General features: G+C 38.2%; 1 protein-coding gene across 1 annotated transcript in view; it reads left to right on the top strand.

Moving 5' to 3' along the window:
- Positions 1–19691, top strand: part of LOC120788972 (ephrin type-A receptor 6-like) — a 53402-nt gene that overhangs the window by 22471 nt on the left and 11240 nt on the right. Inside the window, exons 7-9 of the mRNA XM_040125325.1 lie at positions 8400–8555; positions 10053–10403; positions 19564–19688. Of these exons, the coding sequence (XP_039981259.1) occupies positions 8400–8555; positions 10053–10403; positions 19564–19688 (632 nt within the window). The remainder of the gene's footprint in view (positions 1–8399; positions 8556–10052; positions 10404–19563; positions 19689–19691) is intronic.

A 19691-nucleotide genomic window follows, 5' to 3' on the forward strand; every position in this document is an offset into this window, starting at 1 on the left:
ATACTTTCAGCAACAATCACCTAAGCATACACAGGTAAATGCATCTAATATTTGGGGATTCTCCATATCAACATTACAGGTAATAATTAGAGTACTGACAAGGGTCAAGATACAGAGTTCTACACAATTACCCACATGAATGGTTCACTATATATCACTATATAGAATACGGTCACTGTCATGGTAATAATTTACTACAGTCTGTAGTAAATTATAATGTTAGCAAAAATAATGTTAGCAACATACAACATGTAAATAAAACTAATGAATATTTTCATTATCGATTAATCTTAAAATTAGTTTCTTATTACTTGTTTTGTATACAGTGAGTTGAAAAAAGTGAAAAATGTCAATTTCCCAGAGCCAGAAGTGATCTCTTCAAAATGCTTGTTTTGTCCAACCAACAGTCCAAAACCCAAAGACATTCCATTAACAATCACTTATGACAAAGAAAAGCAGCAAATCTTAACATTTGAGTTTAAATCAGACAATACACTTTTTTGAAAAAAAATGCCAATTAATGCCAATTAATTTTATTTCGATTGACTAATCGTTCCAGCTCTAAAAATAAAACTATAAAACTGTTATAAGCCATACAGTATAATACTTTTACTTTTGACAGGGCAACACAAGCAGTTTCCCCGTGTCCAGTCTTTTGTCTGCTGAACATTTCTCTGGCGTATATCTGCACGGGACATACGTGTAACTAATATTGATATCGTCTGACTGTAAGTTTGTAAGAAAACAAGTGAACTTCCTAAAATGGCTATTCCATTAAGATTCCCCCTTCTCTGAAAGACTACTGAAGCATCCTGAGTAAAGTAAACCCGAAAATACTGCTATGATGTATTGCTCTGCTGCACAGTTGATACTATTGTATTCAGAAATGTCACGTTATAACTATCGAGAATGTTGACTGTTGACTTCTTAAAGGCATTTTAAACTCACCAAGATCAGGTTGTAAGAGGCGATCAATAGTAACAACACCTTATGGCCTTGTACTTAATGATTTATGGCTTTAATAATGGCCAATTATTTTTTCTTATCAATAATTTCCATAGCTCTTGCAAAGCTTATGCTGGGATGAAGATGTGCACTTTGTAAGTAGTTGCAGGAAGTTTAGGCATGAACTTGCGATGACTTCTGCTTTCTCCTCGTTTTCATTTTGGAACACTGCTTCAAAGGGTACTGTGATCAAAGCTGTCTGAGAGGCAGCATGGGGAAAGAGCAAAAGAGTGAGAGAGAGCGAGATATGGAGAGAGAGAGAGAGAGAGAGCAAGAGAGAGAGCGAGAGCGAGAGAGCGAAAGGGAGAATAGGGAAAACCCCAACACTCCCAAATATAAGCAGAGCTCTGCGCTAACACGTCCGTCTTTCCCTCCCAGCTAACTAAACAAAGGCATCAGCACTTATGAAACCCTGCTTTCCTCCCCAATAGCATTCTGCCAGACTGTTTTGACATCTCAATCGAGTGCTTTATTATGCTATTCCTTTTATTCGGTGTCAACCACAAGAGGATTACTCAGAGATAGGCTGGTTATATCATGACCTAGATAAAGCAACATCATAGTGCTAATGCTATTTGTTCCACATCCTTTCGTCACAGCATCATATTCAAGAGGCAATGAATTGTGGGGGAAGCTAATAGGGACGTCTTTTTGAATTTCATTTGAATCAGAATAGATATGCAGACAAGACCCAAAGACCAGCAGTCTACGTGGTTAACTTCAAATGTTGAAAAATCTTCCAAATTTAAATATTTTGGTTTCAGCAAAACCATTTAAATGATCATTTTTGCTGCTAACACCTGCCATACTTTTCATAAAGTTGATAAAAACACAACCCAGTTTCTCTTCTTACTGTACAAATGAATAATGAGGAAGCAAACTAACAAACTATCACAATGAAGTCCATCAGTCTTTGTCCTTTTCTAATTTACCCCTGACAATCCATATCAGAGTTCTCCAGAAATGAGCAGTACTTGCTCACTGATGACCTCTGCTGTCTCGAGACGCAGGATCGATCTGGCAGGGAAGGTGCAAACTTGTGACCTTAAATTTAGGTACAGTGGAATAGGAAATCAATACATTCTCTGAGTTGTATCCGAGTCACTGTGCCCCTCTTCAGTCCATTAAGGACTGTGTTTACTCTGGCTTTTAACACAGCTCAACCAGACTAGAGCATCACTCATTCTCTGTGAACTTCCCATCTGCATATCAAAGCTGAGAGACCGGGGTAAACATAATCTCTGGCTCCATCTGTTTCTGACAACGTAAAGCCAAGAGAAAATCTCCAACTCTGCACACCCAAACAACTCAGAAACTCTTAGTTGGCATGTCATTACATTTCTGCAAATGTGAAGGTGATGTGCGTCCTTTGACCAAACCCCTATAGATTATCTATTGAAACTCAAATCTTAAGCCTTCTTCAGTGATACTCTCAACCTGAGGACAAAGCACTCCTTTTTGGAAAAGTGTCTTTTTTAAGCTGCTCTGATCAATATTGTTATGAATCTAATGACTATGTGTAATTCAAAGGGATCGTTAATAGTGATGAACCCATGGAGAATTATCAACCAACTCTGTAGTTCCCCTCAGCTCTACGGAGCTTTAAAGTATCTTTTGGCAAATTTTTTTGTTTTGTGTTTGGATCCAGTCACTGCTCTTATCAGCAATGGTTTCAGCAGGGAGGCAGCTATTTTCAGCAAAATGCTGTAAAAGCCCATCTACCTGCAGAGCACCAAATGGCACACAGACAAAGTTAGCAACTAGTTGCTGAACATACTGGGGCATTTAGCAGCTAAAGAGCGATATACTTCACCTAGGAGTTGGTGGAGACCACTTTTACCCGCTCACTCTTCCTATCAGGAAGTGGACTGTGACTTTTCATGTAACAATCACTGCAAAATGATATTGAAAAGAGTCAAACAGATGCAATGGCCGCATACCATACCGTATATTATCAAGACTGATAACATGCCAGTGTCATCAAAAAAAGACAACAATGCTATTTAAAGCGACAAAAATTAGTCAATTAATTGAGCAGTTGAAAATTAATGAGAAACTATTAAAAAAAAATTTCTTATTAAATCATTGTAGTCATTTTTCGAGAAAAAATACTAAACATGCTTTGCTGCTCTCTGTTTCCTGCCTCTAAAATATGAGAATGCGCTGATTTTCTTTGCCATATGTACAGTATGATAGTTAATTGAATATCTTTAGGTTTTGTACTGTTGGAAGAATAAAGGAAGACATCTAACCACGTCTCCTTGGAAAAATTATAATTCTCACATTTTATATGCCATAATGATTATTCGACAAAATAACCAGTAGAATAATTGTTAATGAAAAATAATAGTTCATTTCAGCTCTGACGTTATTAACTGGTAAAACATACGTTGTTTGTTTTGTTTTGTGAGCACAGCAGTATCTGCTCTGAGTGGGAATATGTATTTTTTGCCAATATTGTTCTTTTCATGAATAAGAATGCCTTCCATGACAAACAGCCCAACAACTGATAGTGAACAAATTGGATCTCATTATGTGTCTATGTGTGCATGTGTGTATGGATGTTTTCAAAATTTTTGATGGAAATAGTGGTATGAGTATTGTAATTGCTTTTTGGTGGTTATCTTCCCAGCTCATAACAGAGAGCAGGGAGCAGCTGGAAATTCAAATGAATGCGTGTGTTTGTTGCCTTTGGCAGGAGCTCAGCATAGGAGGAAAGTAATATCCAAGTGAATGAGGTGCCTCAAAAAATTGGAAGCTGGGTGACAAATTAGTCTTCTCATTAGGAGCTAACCAGCAACGCGATATTGGCGATGCATATGTCTATGTGTTAATCTTTCGTCTCATCACTTTTACATATCTGTATACTCAATTATGTTCACCTGTTTATGCAGATTATTTTTCCTTATTTCCCTTTCCTTCTTGCATATTTTATTTTCACTCTACCTTGCATGTCATTTCTCATTCAAAGTTGTCATTCTTTTTCAATAAAAAACTCTGCTGACATAAAGCTCTGCATTTTAAGTATATATAGCTATGTAAAATAGAAAAGAAAAGAACATACATGGAGCTGTGCAGAGAGAAAATGTGAATGGACTGACAATTAGTCGGTTACTGATTAGTAGTTTGACCGAAAATTAATTGGCAATGATTTTGATAATCCAATAATCGTTGAAGTGATTTACTCAAGCAAAAATGGAAAATATTTGCTTGTTTCATTATTTAAAATGTGGGGATTTGCTGCTTTCCTCTGTTTTATATCATATGAAATTGAATATCTTTGGGTTTTGGACTGTTCGTTGGAGATAATAAGCAGTTTTAAGATCAGACCACCAGAACTTGGCATTTCACTGACGAAATGACGAATCAGAATAATAATCTACAGCTTCACCTGGAATAAAAATAACTCTTAGTTACAGCTCTAAATCTGACGGTCAGGAGAAGACAGAATTGGCAGCAAAATTCCCCTGCGCACTGCGGTGAAAAATAGGCAAAACTGAAAGCTTTACTTGGAAATTTTAGCTAAAGAAAGTTAGTATTCCACAAGTTTACAACATAGATTTTTCTATCAAATGCCAAAGGTAAGAAGTTATTTCAGAAACTAATCCATGGTCATTTAATTCAGTTTCACTTAATAATGCAGCATGAAGCTTTATGTTTGTTGCTATGGTTGTCTGCAGTTTAAAATGTCAGACACAGATTTAGAATACACTATAAATTCTTATTAGCAGATATTTAATTAACAGCTCATGTAACAGAATATTAAGCTCTGTGATTTGCCATTTTTCACCTAAATGCAAATTGAAAGTCATTAACTTCACCTTGCGTTTTTATGTACACAGGATTGTAACTTTGACTTTTTTTTTTTTTTCAAAGAATCAAATAACTACTGGTTATGAAAGGGATTTTTACTTCCTGAACCAGGGGCACATTAAACATCTCCTCACACTCCGCTACTCTATGGAGTTAAACTGATGATTGTGGTTAAACTATGCTTGAGGTGTCTTGATATAGATTTATGGACACCTAAAATGTTCCATTGCCATGGTAAATTTTACAGTTATACTGACAGGGATATTATGATACAACTTTAGATTGCTGGGAACAAGAGATGAGTTTTACAGCACTCTCTCATTTTGGATTCAGCATTAATGACTTTGAAATATCTATTCCTGCGTGAATATATGTATCAGGAGCAATTTTATTCAATTTACTTCATTTCACCAGGATAATCCACTCATTAATTAAACTGACACTCAGTAGAGTGCATACCTCCACCATGGCAAAAAATGCCCTATCTCACAATGTTAAGGAAAGTGATGTGGATCTACCCCTTTAACCGCTCCACACCTATATTTAATGGGTTCTTCCCTGGCCGTTGCCTCATCCCTTGGTTTGGTGCAAATCGGTTCAGTAGTTTTTGCATAATCCTTCTGACAAATAACCACACCAAAAAACAAACATGGATGAAAACATAACCTCTTTGGCAGAGGTAACAATAATCCTTGGCATGGAGTCCTGGGTGCAGCACTGGATACTGGGTAGCAGCTGGACATCCTTTGTGTGACACAGTATGAAACTTACCACTGTATAATGAAAAGGGATAACATCCACATTAGAGTTATGGTGGTAATGTTTCTCAATGGAGGCAATAATGTATTAGATAATAAAAGACTTATGTAATATGGTCTGTTACTGATGATTTGAGGAAGAAAAGAAATGACAGTGCCCCACTAATACATTAGTCTGCTTCCTACTTATAGTAACTATTGGAAAAATATTAAAATGCTTTAATTATAAAATACTTCTGTCTGCCATGAAGTCTTGATTGAATTCCCCCATATATTACCTTTTTGCTTTATCAATGAATTGTTTATTTTATAGCTGGGATATTTATTTGCTAATTTTGAATTTATTATCCTACACACACAAACACACACACGTCATACAAATCACTTTGCAATAAAATTATCCTGAGATTCCTGGAATATTAAATAATTGCACTATTAGTGCTTTATTTTTCTCTGCTGAGATAGGTCTGGGGAGAGGGCGTCAATCTGCAATGGTTTTTCATTCCTCTGATAAGCCTTAAGGGAAAGCGAAGGAGAGGAAAGCAGGAGGAGAGATGGGAAAAGGAAAAATACTGGAAGAAAGGTGAAAGAAGAAAAAAATCAATAAAAAGGTGAAAATTGTGGCAGTGCAGAACAGTTAGAGACTGGAAAAACTGGAGCGATAAGGAAAGGACAGTTGGTTGAATTGATGGAAAAAAAGAAATGGGACGGTAAAATGGGAGAGAACTGGAGAAGTAATGAGGTAGGAAAGTGAACTGGGGTAACGATGGAAAACTTAAGAATACTTAAATCAGCAGAAGGGAACAAGTAAGTGGATGGAGGTTTTAGACCGAAAGCAGGGTATAATTGCATTTTCATAATGCATTATTTGTATGTTAATAGCACTTTTTTACCTGCATGACAAACAATACAAACTTTCCTCTGTCTGTTTAAAGGGAATCTGAAAGTGATAACTCTATTAAACCTGCTGATTACAAAAATGGGTCTTTTCTATAACTTCATAATTTCTATCGTATCAATTTTCCCCTAAATTTACCCCCTGAACTCCTGAAAAGTTTTAAAGCCTTAAACATATGTATTTTTTCTGCATTGTAAGACAATATCACATATATTCAAGATACTCTTGCTCCAGCATTTCATTGAGGCTGTATTAGTGATATTTTATTCTAAAGATTCAGTTTTTTTTAAAGTTTTACGGTCCCATCTAGTAAAGCTAATTTTTATGTTGTACATTGTTTTAAACATATTGCTCCATTGTTGCTACCTCTAGAAACTGTAATCTCTATAATCTAAAGCAGTTAACAAATATTTTAGCCACTTTGGTCCAGAGGAAAATATCTTGATATCTTAACTATTGGATAGATGTATTTCATCTAATTTTGCACAGACATTCGTGGCTCCCACAGGATAATGAGTTTCTGTAATCCCCTTATTTTTCATCACCACCAGCATCTGAAAATTTCAGTTTGTTCCAAACCCTATTTTAACACTTGCTTTATTGTAGACTTGATACTTCGAAAATGGCCGACTCTCTTTTAACATCGGCTAGCTACTGACGCTTTCGTAATGCTAACATTAGTTAACGAGAATACTGCCCAATATTCCGTACTTGCTAATGTTAGGTAGTAACGTGAATACAGTTATTTTTTCTAGAGACATGTAAGGTATAGGATAATACTGTCAAAGTCAGTTTTTTTTTGCAGAGTTTAATTAAAGGTACTCCTCCATTTTGGAGAGCGGCTTGGTGGCTAGCTCTCTTACCAGGAAGAGGTGGGCGCGATCAGTGGAGGGACTATTCCTGGACCAGACATGGTGCGAGGGCTCCGGTAAGAGGGAAGCAGGCGGCTGGCCTCCGCCAAAAGAGGCGGAATGTGACCTCCAGTGACGCCAAGCTTGTTTTTGTCGCCTGCGGTACAGCTGCAAAACCAAGCGAGTTTAGCTAGCCCAGAGTCCTACGAGCCCGCGAAGCCGGCGGCTACAGCGAAAACGTGACTTTATTGGGGAGAGTCACGTCCAGTCACCGGGGCCACGTTAGCCGCTGACGGTCTGTTAACCGCTCCAGTCCAGTGTTGTTGCGGGTTGCTCGTTACACTACAATGTCTACGTTCTGTTTTTTTGTACAAAAAAGAAGATTGGACTATGGCATTGGGGATTTTGAAGGTAGCTTTTGTGGAGCTAAAGTAGCAGAATAAGTAACATTAAGCTAATTTACTAGTTGTCAAGTAATTATAAAGTACTGTTAGCTAATGTGACGGGTGACTTTATCAGTTAACCTCTCGACTAGTAACTGGAATTAACTTTCCCAACACTTTTTAATATAGTATGTTAATATGCAACCATATGATTAGCAACCATCTTCTATGCACCCCATTTGAAATGACATCTATCTCAAGTCAAAGCTGATCAAGGCTTTCCAGACTACAATGAAAAACCCAAGACAGTGGTGCTGTGGAAGTCTCCTGGCACATACCTGTGAACTTCAGTACCAGACTTTAGTTGGTCTAAGAGCAGTTTGTAATGTGTTCATTTCGAAACATATTTGTGTATGTGTTAGTTTGCCATTCTTCTGTCAAAGAGGTGCATTACAGGTGTGTGCGCGATTTGTTAGACTGGGCAATGGGCAGGACCATAAGCATGATGTTGTAGTGAGCTAATGAGGTGACAGTGATCCAGAGTCCCTCGGGAAATAAGGTCAGACCACAGGTTAGGAAAGAAGTAGCTGGAGCTTTGAATTAAATGTTTGTGTGTTGATGGAAATGCAGCTGCACGAGGAGCATTAACCTTTTTTAACTGCCCTTTTCCTCTGCCACTCTCCGTCTCCAGCTTGTAGGCCTGGCTTCTTCAAGGCATATGCTGGGAACACCAAATGCTCCAAGTGTCCTCCACATAGCTCCAGCCATGACCAGGCCGCCACTATCTGTCACTGCGACAAAGGCTTCTACCGGGCTATTAAAGACCCTTCCACCATGGCTTGTACAAGTGAGTAGAATGGCTACATACTTCTCCGTCAGCATGAACATTCTTAATTTCTGTTTTCAAGTCTTTATTTTTTTGTCCCTTTTTTTAAATGCTTTTTTCTTGTTTCATATTTTTATTTGCTTAAATTTTTGGCAATACGATTAAGCTGAATTTCTAATGGAAAATGACACATGAAAAAATTCTGACATGCAGTTGTATCCCTGAAATTTACTAGTTGTAGTACCAGTACAAGCTGGAGTGAAACACTTAAGGCAATCTGAAAGCTGATAACCCGCACACCTACACACAGATATTCAAAGACACACTCATAACTTCAGTTCTGATCACTTTGTACAATTGTGAAAACTGAACTGACACAGTTTTATCCGAGAAACTGACACAGGCTGTTGGAATGAAATACTGAAGGATGCGCTGAAAGCCAGCCACCCACACACCCACTGTACCTGCAAACTAAACACACACACTGCAGATTCAAATTATGGTCCAATTTTGGTGATCATCTGCACACTGCTACTTTTCAAGGTCAGATGAGTAGTGTGATCTGAGGTCCTCTTTTGCATGGTACTGGTATACTTAATGCTGATACTTTCGTAAAAACAGATAAGGCATTTTTGCAAAAGGTAGAATCCTAAAAAGAAAAAAAAACATGTTATTGGTGCTCATTTCATATTTTTATTTGCTTAAATTTTTGGCAATACGATTAAGCTAAATTTCTAATGGAAAATGAGACATGAAAAATTCTGACATGCAGTTGTATCCCTGAAATTTACTAGTTGTAGTACCAGTACAAGCTGGAGTGAAACACTTAAGGCAATCTGAAAGCTGATCACCCGCACACCTACACACAGATATTCAAAGACACACTCATAACTTCAGTTCTGATCACTTTGTACAATTGTGAAAACTGAACTGACACAGTTTTATCCGAGAAACTGACACAGGCTGTTGGAATGAAATACTGAAGGATGCGCTGAAAGCCAGCCACCCACACACCCACTGTACCTGCAAACTAAACACACACACTGCAGATTCAAATTATGGTCCAATTTTGGTGATCATCTGCACACTGCTACTTTTCAAGGTCAGATGAGTAGTGTGATCTGAGGTCCTCTTTTGCATGGTACTGGTATACTTAATGCTGATACTTTCGTAAAAACAGATAAGGCATTTTTGCAAAAGGTAGAATCCTAAAAAGAAAAAAAAAACATGTTATTGGTGCTCATTTCATCATTTTTGGTAAACTGTAGACACTGTTAATGGCTCTGCCAAAAGGTCTACATTATCTGACATGGCACAAGCAATCATAGATCATGTGTCTTGTACATTCTTTTATTCAGTCAAACAATAATCAAACCATTCTCCATGTGTTAATCTGTATTTGAACAAGCATATTTGAAAGAAATTTGTTTTAAAAAGAAAATCTATCTTACAAAGTGACCAGTGGGTTATCAATGAGTAATCTCTTTCTCTCTCTAAATACTTTTTACTTCTCTTCAGGGCCTCCGTCAGCTCCTAGGAACCTGGTCTCATTGATCAATGACACAGCTCTCTTCTTGCAGTGGATGCCTCCTAAGGATACAGGGGGCAGGAAGGACGTCACCTACAATATCCTGTGCGAGCGCTGTGATGGAACTGACGGCGACAGTGGTGTGACTCAGTGTGAGCCATGCGAGCCCGACCTGCGGTTCATCCCACGGCCACTTGGTCTGACTGGTACCTCTGTGGCAGTACTAGATTTTGCAATGCACGCCAACTACACTTTCCACGTAGAGGCTGTGAATGGCGTAACTGGGCTGGCTGTGTCCGTACGCTCGCTGGCGAATGTTACTGTCAATACACACCAAGCTGGTGAGTTGCAGAGCTCTAGTTCACTTCAGTTCTACTTTCCCATCATGTTTGTTTTAGTATCTTCAAATCCAACTGTGGCAATGATGATAAGCAGATGTACCTCCCACAGAATTATAGGACTGACTTAATAAGATTGACATAATAAGATAAGGTTTACCATTATATACTAATTTCACGAGTGTTTAAACAGTTAATGGATTAACTGATGAGTCCCTTGTCAAAATTAATTGCAAAAAATTCATTATTCACCATTTACAAGTAATTTATTTATATTAATTTATGCAAAATATTTGCTGGTTCGAGCTTCTCAAATGTGAGGATTTGCAGATTTTTTTAAGTGAACCATAGACTTCACATTGGGCTCCAGGGTTTTATCTAGAGTACTATTTTCTGACATTTGACTTACTGATAAACCTATAACTAAAGGAAATATTTGAAAAATATTTTAAATGTTTTGTATATTTAAAGATGGTAGTTGTAGCCATGAATTCCATATTTACTTAGATCAATTTTAAAACTTTTTTGCTGAAATTGTACACGATAAACTACAAAATACTGCAGCACATTCTTCATTTTAATCCTGCTGGCATGGGCAAAATGGCCATCTGGAATGGCAGGAATATTCCCAGTGGACCGTTCTACCCGTGGGATGGCAGGGAGCCAAGCCAAACTGATAAGAAATATTTTACGAAATTGCAAACTGGTAGGTTACAAAAAACTACCTGAAGTTTTACTCGCTCACAAGTTCGTCTTCTAGCTGCCCAAATATACCCGCTACACCCAAGTACATAACTTACATGGGCTTTGATAACGTGTTAACCAAAAAATACCAAACTGGGATGAAAAATCATATGGAAAAGTATTCTGCATCCCTTGTAGTTTCTGTTCCTTTATCCACTGTGTACCTTTTGGGACATTGGTTGGAGTATCTGTGCACTAGATGTGCGGGACCAGTTTTGGTCAAATGCTCATAATGCTCAAAATGCTCACCGGTAATGAGCTCATGCTTATTACTGGTAACATGACTATCCGTTGTATTTGATGAATAAAACTGTACCTCAAGGCTTTGAGTAAAATTCCATAACCTTGATGCATACTGGCTATAAGACACTAGTAACTGTAGTGGTTCCTAAAAAAGGCAAATTTTAGACGATATGACATCTGCAGTTGATTTATTCTATTTTTTCTCCTTTTGCTGGACAGATTGTTGAGGATAAACATGCAACTATCCATATTTAACTGTAACATATTAATAAAGAATAAATATACATGCTTATGTTGGGCATATGCATGTACTGTCGTTACATAATACACGATTCATAGATCATGACTACTGTGTTTGCACTGCAGTTTGGGAGCAGATGAGGATTGTTATGTTACAGTAACTGGCGGGATTTATTTGATCTTCAGCTAGATTTGCCTTTCTTCTTCCTGAGCACCCCGTCTTTTTTTTTTTTTTTTTTTACGGTTTCTGACTCTCCATCCAGCCTAATGTGTCAGTAGGTGAAACACATTTCTGACCGCTGAATAGCTGGGTCATTGTGACCTGAACCTAGTCCTAATTAGCAGAGCCCAGCTGACCAGAGGTCAGCCACAGCTATCAGTCCTTAAGGCACCATTGTCTTGGGCTTGAATTTGGAAAAATAAGAGATCTAGAGTTCAGTGGCTGAAACCTAAACCTTATATTTTAATGGGTAAGAATATTGATGGAATAATTGATGGAGAAGGTTGAGATGAAGGAAGGAAAGAGAGTGGATGAATAAATTATACTGGGATGTATGCACATTTTTTCCCCTTTGAGCATGCACAGCAAGTCAGTAGTGAGATGAAATTCTGATTCTGATGAGAACAAAACTAATGCTCATCAGTCATCAGTGGCTCGGATTTAAAAATAGGGAATTGTGGGTGTATCTGTGCTAAATCATCTTTGTGTGCAGTTATAGGCTGGCATAATTGTATTAGTAATAAGACTGTCACAGTTTACCATTTGTATTCCAGCTCACCAGAAAAAAATCTGAAAAATACTTGATGGAGATGAATGATGAGATTAAAAGATTTGGGAAGTGCAAACAACACACATATCATACAACAGTTTATTATGTGGACTACTTTTATATTTTAGAGAAAACAATACATTATGCTGGCGGAAAGTCAATCTGTGGGTCTACAGATGCCCCATTTGTCCAATTACTTGTATAATAGATGGCAGGAACAAAGTCTCTTGCCTGGTGCGAATTCTGAAGTCTCCGTCTTGGACCAAGTCTGGACCGAAGTGGGGGACAAGCCAATCGACCGACCCATAATAAAAATGACTTAAATCAAGCAAGATTATTATTCTGTTTAGCTGTAAGCCAGATTCAGCTTTTGAAAGTCCAAAGGTGGAAGGTAGAATCCTGCACTTTGCTGTGACAAAAACAGTAAGAGTGTACATGAGAATGAAGCAGGTGGAGTCGACAATTTAAGCGTAAGCAAGCAACCAAGACTGAATGGCAATAAAAAAGTCATTTCACATTTGTTGTCAAGTATTCCGATTTTGCAAATGCTCCCACTGTGTTATGAATGGCAGACTTCGAAGTGTTATTCATAAATACTACCATTTTCTCAGTAATTTATCGACATTCCCTTTCTTGCCAACCCTTCTGCATTCATTTGCTCTCTGTAAGGATTTTGTTTAGTGGTCTATGCCTCTCTCAGTTTCTCAGGCGATATAGGGTGCATGGTTGGTAAATGAGTATAATATGGTGTCAGTTATCATCACACCATGATAATGGTCTTGAATCATGCTCCTGCTCATTCAATATAGATAATAACTTCAACAGTCATTTCTTGCGGCTGATTCTCTCCTAGCAGACAGTGGAATATTGTATTAAAGTATTATTTATAGAAATTAAATGTTATGCTGATAGGCTGTCGTCATTCCATGGAAACCAGATGTCAGGTGTATATGTGTCACTTCATACCTATCTCTCTGGCAAAGGCAGCTAGACTGATGGGAGGAAGTAGAAATGCAAACTAATCTCTGTAGAGGAGGTGAAGCAGTCTGTGGGGTTGTTTCCATTAGGATGTTTAGAGCGGATTAATTTGTCAAACTGCCTTCCCTCAGTAGACATACTGCATGCACGCACAGCCAGGCATGCATGGAAACGAGCAGGCAAACAAATTCATACACACATGATATTTAGACACACATTTCCTTCACCCATGTACCACCTACAGCCTTGCATATGGTCTGTTAGTCATTTCCCAGCTCTCCCTCTTGCTCTCGTGTTTTACTTCTCCCACGCACATACATGTTTTTCTTCTCTTTCTGCTTCCTTTAAATGAGAGATATCGCCTTTCTTTGATTATCATTATAGAATTTTACAGTAGTTATATATAGCTTCTGTATATCCATAAGAGAGAGTGCAATAATGCTTTGATTTCGTGCTTTGACAGAGGATAGAATTATCCTGATCCCTGTTGCAGTTATGTGACTGTCCTGCAATTTTTATATGAGGCAAAAGGCAAAATAAAACAGAAGGTACTGCTCTGTTAGTTTGCACACAGTACAATTTTAAAATCTTCAAAACACTATATATGGCTGTCAAATGCAAAACATTCTTCAAGCACTTCAAAACTTATCACTATAAATTCAAATGAGGTGGAAGATTATTTGAGTTGCGAGAAATGCTTATTGTAAGTCTGTGCTTGTCTAAACTTCTGTTTTGGATGGACTTGGGATGGACAGGCTCATTGCCAGTTAAAGCAGATGCTGCGAAGTGATTCATGTAATTGACTGCGATTTTATGCCAGTGACGGAATAATAGCCAATCAAAAGCAGAAATAGCAATTAACTGGATTCTTTGGCTAGAAGGAGGGGGAAGATTTATTTTTTGTTAGCATGCTATCTGTTTGTAAATTGCATATTAAGTCTTCATTATGATTTTAATTATAATAAACCTATTAATCAGAATTACTAATTAATAATCTCTCTTCCCTATTGCCTGTGTGCTTGTCTAACTTTGATAAGTTATGATGCTCAGTTAAGCAAGATGCATGATCACTTTGTCTTTGAACAGAATGGAGTGTTCATTGCCTGCGACGATATGATGTACTAGAATTATCACTCAGTTTTCTCGCTGCAAGAGCTGAGCAGTATCTGTTCAGTTATGGGTAGTCAGAAAACACATTTGATCATTCTGAATGCCTGTTTGTGTTTACACTCCTCCACAGTTGAGTTCAGTTTATAAAACATGATGCAGGTTTTCTGCTATTTGAAGCTGATGAAGGTCAGCTGTCGTCTTAATACCTCTCAAGGCAGCGGTGCAAAGCAGAGTGAGCAGGATGACTTCTGTGTTTATGAACAGTGACCTGCACTACGCTCAAAAATACAGTGTAGTTATTGCTCAGCAAAGCATTTGTCACTGAAGATTCCTCCCACAAAGTTCACTGCAGCATTTTGGGAAGAGGCACAGAGAAATCGGTGCCAATTTGTGTAAGCGGCACAGAAGAAAGATCTGCTCCTACAACAGGAGCAGAGGGGCAACCACAAAGATAGATTAACTCTGTGTTAAAAGTAATCCTTATGTAAGATTTTTTTTTTAAAAAGGAAAGATTGTGTCCTAACAGAGGCTTAAAATGTTGTCCATTGAGCCATTGAGAGTTTGGACTAAAGATTACACTTGTAAGGTTATCATGTGTTTTTGTTGGCGGTACAGACTAGTTTTTTATACAGTTACAGTGAGCAAAAATATCACATTTAACATTTAGGAATTACTGTCATGTTTATACATAGTCCCTCATTTTCAGAGTCTCAAAAGTAATTGGACCCATTGACAGACAATCACTTTCATTGGCCTGCTGTGGCCTGTTCCGTCATTAATCCATGAGACATTAAGCAGATAAAAGGTCCGGAGTTGATGCCAAGTGTTGAATTTGCATTTGGTAGCTTTTCATGGGAACTCTCAATATGTGGTCCAAAGAGGTGTTGTTTGATCAGTTGTTTAAAACATTTGAGATAAAACGGGTCCTATGGGAAAGGACTGATGAATGTAGATAAACATTCCCATGACTTTTGAATCCCTCTCATGCTAAAAATGTACCTGTTCATGTTCTCTCTTTTTTTAAACGTATTTGAACTTTTTTTCTTTTTTTCCAAAAAATTGCCTATTGCTCCGCTATCCTCATGATCATTATTATGCCTTTTACAAAACAGTAACAACAAAAGTCATGCAACGTTCTCACATGCTAAATCCACGTGTGAACATTTCCCAATGTTTTTGCGGTGTCCTGATTCAGGAGATTTTCTCTCTTTTTAATTTGCTCTTTTCCCCTTTCCTCCAGTGGATTCTCTTCTGTTTTCATTTCTCTTGCTCTGGGAATAAGGCTGACTTCTATTTATATGCTCAGATGCTGGGGAGATGTAACCTTGTGGGATTTCTTTACAGCTCTCCCTGTTCACTCTTTCTCTCCCTCTCTTCTTCCCCCTCTGTCTTTTCTTTATCTGTTTGAACACATTTAGCTGCGGGTTAACCTATTTTTACATGTTGCCAATAAACCAACTAGAGCTTATAGATTCTCAATTATCTTTAGCTGTGTGAACTGTGATTAAACTGTAATGACCATAATTGTTCACTTTGAGCCGCTCATCCATGGCAGTAGGTATCTAACTAGCAGATTGATTTATCCTGAAGCTGAAATAGCTTCTTGCAAAAGAGGTTTTTAGGGACTTTCCTCACTTTGCAAAAATGTCAATACGCAGAAACTTTAAAACTCCAGTTGGTTCTCACAAAGATGGAAGTACAGCAACCCACACATATATGCATGGTGATAGATACATAACATTATACTGTGTGGTTCAGAAAGAAATGCCCTCCAGTAATTTGATTCTCACAAACATTTGTATCACCTAAGTGGGTTATGCATATTAATCTGCCTGGTCGCACTGAAGCCAACTGAAACATATTTTGCTTATTTGAACATGACATTTATGGGCACAATTGTTATTTAGATATGTTCCAACAGATTCAGTCAAATCCCAAGCACATACAGTCACAAATTTACTTACTCGTTTAAATTTTGGGGTGTATTCATGCATGATTTTGAGGATTTCACGCAATGAACCCTTTTACGGCTTGAAATTCAAATTGATGGTCCAAGTGTTAAGGTCTCTGTTAATGCATTATAGGCTGACAAAACATGACTTTGGACTTCATTTAGACTGTAGACACTCTGCTGGTCTTACGTGTTACACAGTATGTATGTTGCAGCTGCTCCTTCAGATTAGTCGATGTTCACCACAGGTTTTGTGTTTCTTCTCCTTGGATAAATTGTTTATACTGTACAGTGGATAGCTACAGGTGTTTCGCTACCTGTTAGTACTGTGCACTACAGAAGAAATGTATTTTAACTGATTTGTCGATGTACGGAAAATGAAAAAGCAATTGTCCTGAAAATGTATAAATTGTTTAAGTAATTTGTTCAAGTTAAAAAGCCAAATATTATGGAGTTCGTTCTGTGCAGTGTACACATTTTAATGGCGGAATGGTTATACATCAATCAAATAGAAACAATTCAGAACAAAGTCATTCCTCAGAACCAAATGCTTTCAGCTACCCGTCATATATTTCACTCGTAAAAAAAATTTGTTAAAGGAACTGGTGTTACATATTGAGCGCTTTGTAATAATGAGTGCAGCAGACACTGCACTGCTCATTATTGTGCTAAAACTAACAGTAATTCAGGTATGGCACAGAGGAAGTTTGCAAAGCAACTCAGTGGAGTTTGTCCTTGTCTTACCCGTGCACTTATGCACTGTAATGTTCTGTCAGTACATGCTGTATATTTGTGTTGGTGTGTCTGCTGTTTGCCCTTAATAATTGCAGCAGGCAGCCAGACTGAGAGGCCTGAGATGTTCCCACAACGTCTCTAGTAACTCTGTGCAGCTCAGCCGCCACTTGCTGCCAGGATCAAAAGGGCAGATGTTACCTGGAATAACATGGCTAACATTTTGAAGGTTTTTGTTTTCCTTTGATAATCCTGTAAGAACTGTAAAACTTTGACATGACACACCTTAATTTCTTAGTTGTTGTGAGTTGTGAAATGTATATAAACACAGTAGCCAGGTTTTTGTGTCTAAATGTCACAGATAGGACATAATTTAGAGTTTTTGATGCTTAAAGAAATGCATGTTCAGACTCGAGTCAGGAGTCTGACTTTGTGCACTGTGATGTGATAGTTGGAGGCACCTTAAATTTACATATTTGTCACCTCGAGTGTGCATTTGTGTAGGAATCAGCATCAAACTCTTGCTTCCTGTGCGCACCATTTTTCCCTCCGCTCTTTTTTTGTTTTAATACAAGTTGAAATGGTTGAACTGCTGGACTGTGAAGCATTGTGTCTGGGCCAAGCTGCTGCTAGAAAATCCTGGCTTCTTGACAAGATGTGAGAGTAGCATCTGCACCCCAATGCGTCCGACTTAATAAAGTGACACGTCACCTTTCTGAAGTGCCCCATTCGGTCTGTGGCCTTCTGAGTGTAAAAGGTTATCTGCTTATCTGAGCATGAGGACAGTTTAAGACATCAATCAGGTCCTAAATTTGTATTCCAGCAATGATCCCCCTAACAGCACTCTCAACAACAGAGGGACTACTAGATCTATTAGTCTGCCAAATCTGTACAAGAACAGGCTTTATAAATAATTGATGGTAAATATTTCAATCTCTGCAAGGTCATTTTTATGTCTTCTCAGCAACCTTGTGTAAAATATTCACCAAAATTCAGCAATTATAACAAATATGATAAAACAGTTACTGTGGTTCTAGTGGTTTAGTTAACAAAAATGTTTGTCTCAGGCTGCACATCATACTGGAGCTGGACTTGTTTCTTGGCCCTCCTTTCCTTTTGGGTAGTCGTGTGTCCTCAATGTTGATGTATTTCAAATGACTGAAGACTCTGTCGAAATGTGTTTTGCGGTAGTGTGTCTGAACTCAGAGGATTCACTTTAGAATTCTCTTGGACAAGTGACTCTGAGTCGCTCGGTCCAGCCACAAAGTTGACTTTTTTTCATGCTTATGTATCTCCCAATCCATATACTTGTATACAAGATTCACTCTTGGGCACATATACAGTTCAGTAAGCTGACTCTTAGTACAAAAGGTATTAACTAAGTCAAATGAGCTCACCATCTTTTCTTTCTTCCAGCTCTATAAATGCAAATGTCCATGTCTGACCGAGTGATTTAGTTACGCTATTGGTCAGCCAAATGCCTGGCTGATGCCTAACTGTTGGAGTCTCCGCATTGGTCGTTGCTCTTTCAAGATGAACTGGCGCAAACACTTTCTAAAGAGTCATTGGAGGGGCATTTTGAGTCAGTACTGCCAACTTAGCACCCTTGTTAGATTTAAAGACTTTCCCACCCTTCTAGCAACTTTTCTTCTTTCAAGAGCACCTCGCGACAAATCTAGTGATTTTTTTTTTTTTTTGGGACAAACCTTAGCAACTTTCTGTGGAAGAGAGTCGCCAGTAGTGCCCTGCAGGCACGAGGTAGGGCTTTCCCTCCATAGGCACACCTCTCTATGAGTCTCTTTTAATTGACCGCACAGACATGAATGAGCTTCTAACGTTTCTCTCTCAGTGATCACTTTACAAGTAAATATAGCTGTCATCACAGCGCAGCCGTTGTCTTTAACTTATGTGTATGGTGATATTGTCAGACGATGTCGCAGTTCCAAAATCAGGATTTTAGCAGTGCAGAGAGGCAGCTTGGAAATGGCTTGGAAGTGACTGCTGATTAACATGTAGTCTTATTGGGACGCGTTTCAGTCACTATTTCATGTTTGTTCCGTTGTCTGACAACAGAAACAGAAAATTATGTAAAATAAAAGCAGCTTTATTGGGAATTCGGCTGTATTCGATTACTTTATATGTGAGCACCGAGAGTAGGAGAGAAGCAAATAGATAAAGGGAAGTCGGGCCATATACTAGGTTCTGACCTAGTCTTGTTATTTAGCATAAAATTGCCAACTGGAGAACCAATGCGTCAACTTATCCAGAAATATCCCTGGTGGGAAAATACATCTTGTATTTTGTTGTTGTTGAACTTTCCTCCAAACAGCCGACTCCTCACAGGCTTGTCATCACAGTTGACTCAAATCCCTGTACTCTTCGACTGCATCTTTAGGTCCTGCTCTGGTGGGTGTAGTAAGAAAAGACCGGGCCACTCAAAACAGCATCGCCCTCTCCTGGTCAGAAGTGGAACAACCTCCTTCAGAAATCGTGGACTATGAGGTCAAATACTATGAGAGGGTA

This window comes from Xiphias gladius, chromosome 1 (assembly GCF_016859285.1).
Source record: "Xiphias gladius isolate SHS-SW01 ecotype Sanya breed wild chromosome 1, ASM1685928v1, whole genome shotgun sequence".
Taxonomy (NCBI): domain Eukaryota; kingdom Metazoa; phylum Chordata; class Actinopteri; order Istiophoriformes; family Xiphiidae; genus Xiphias; species Xiphias gladius.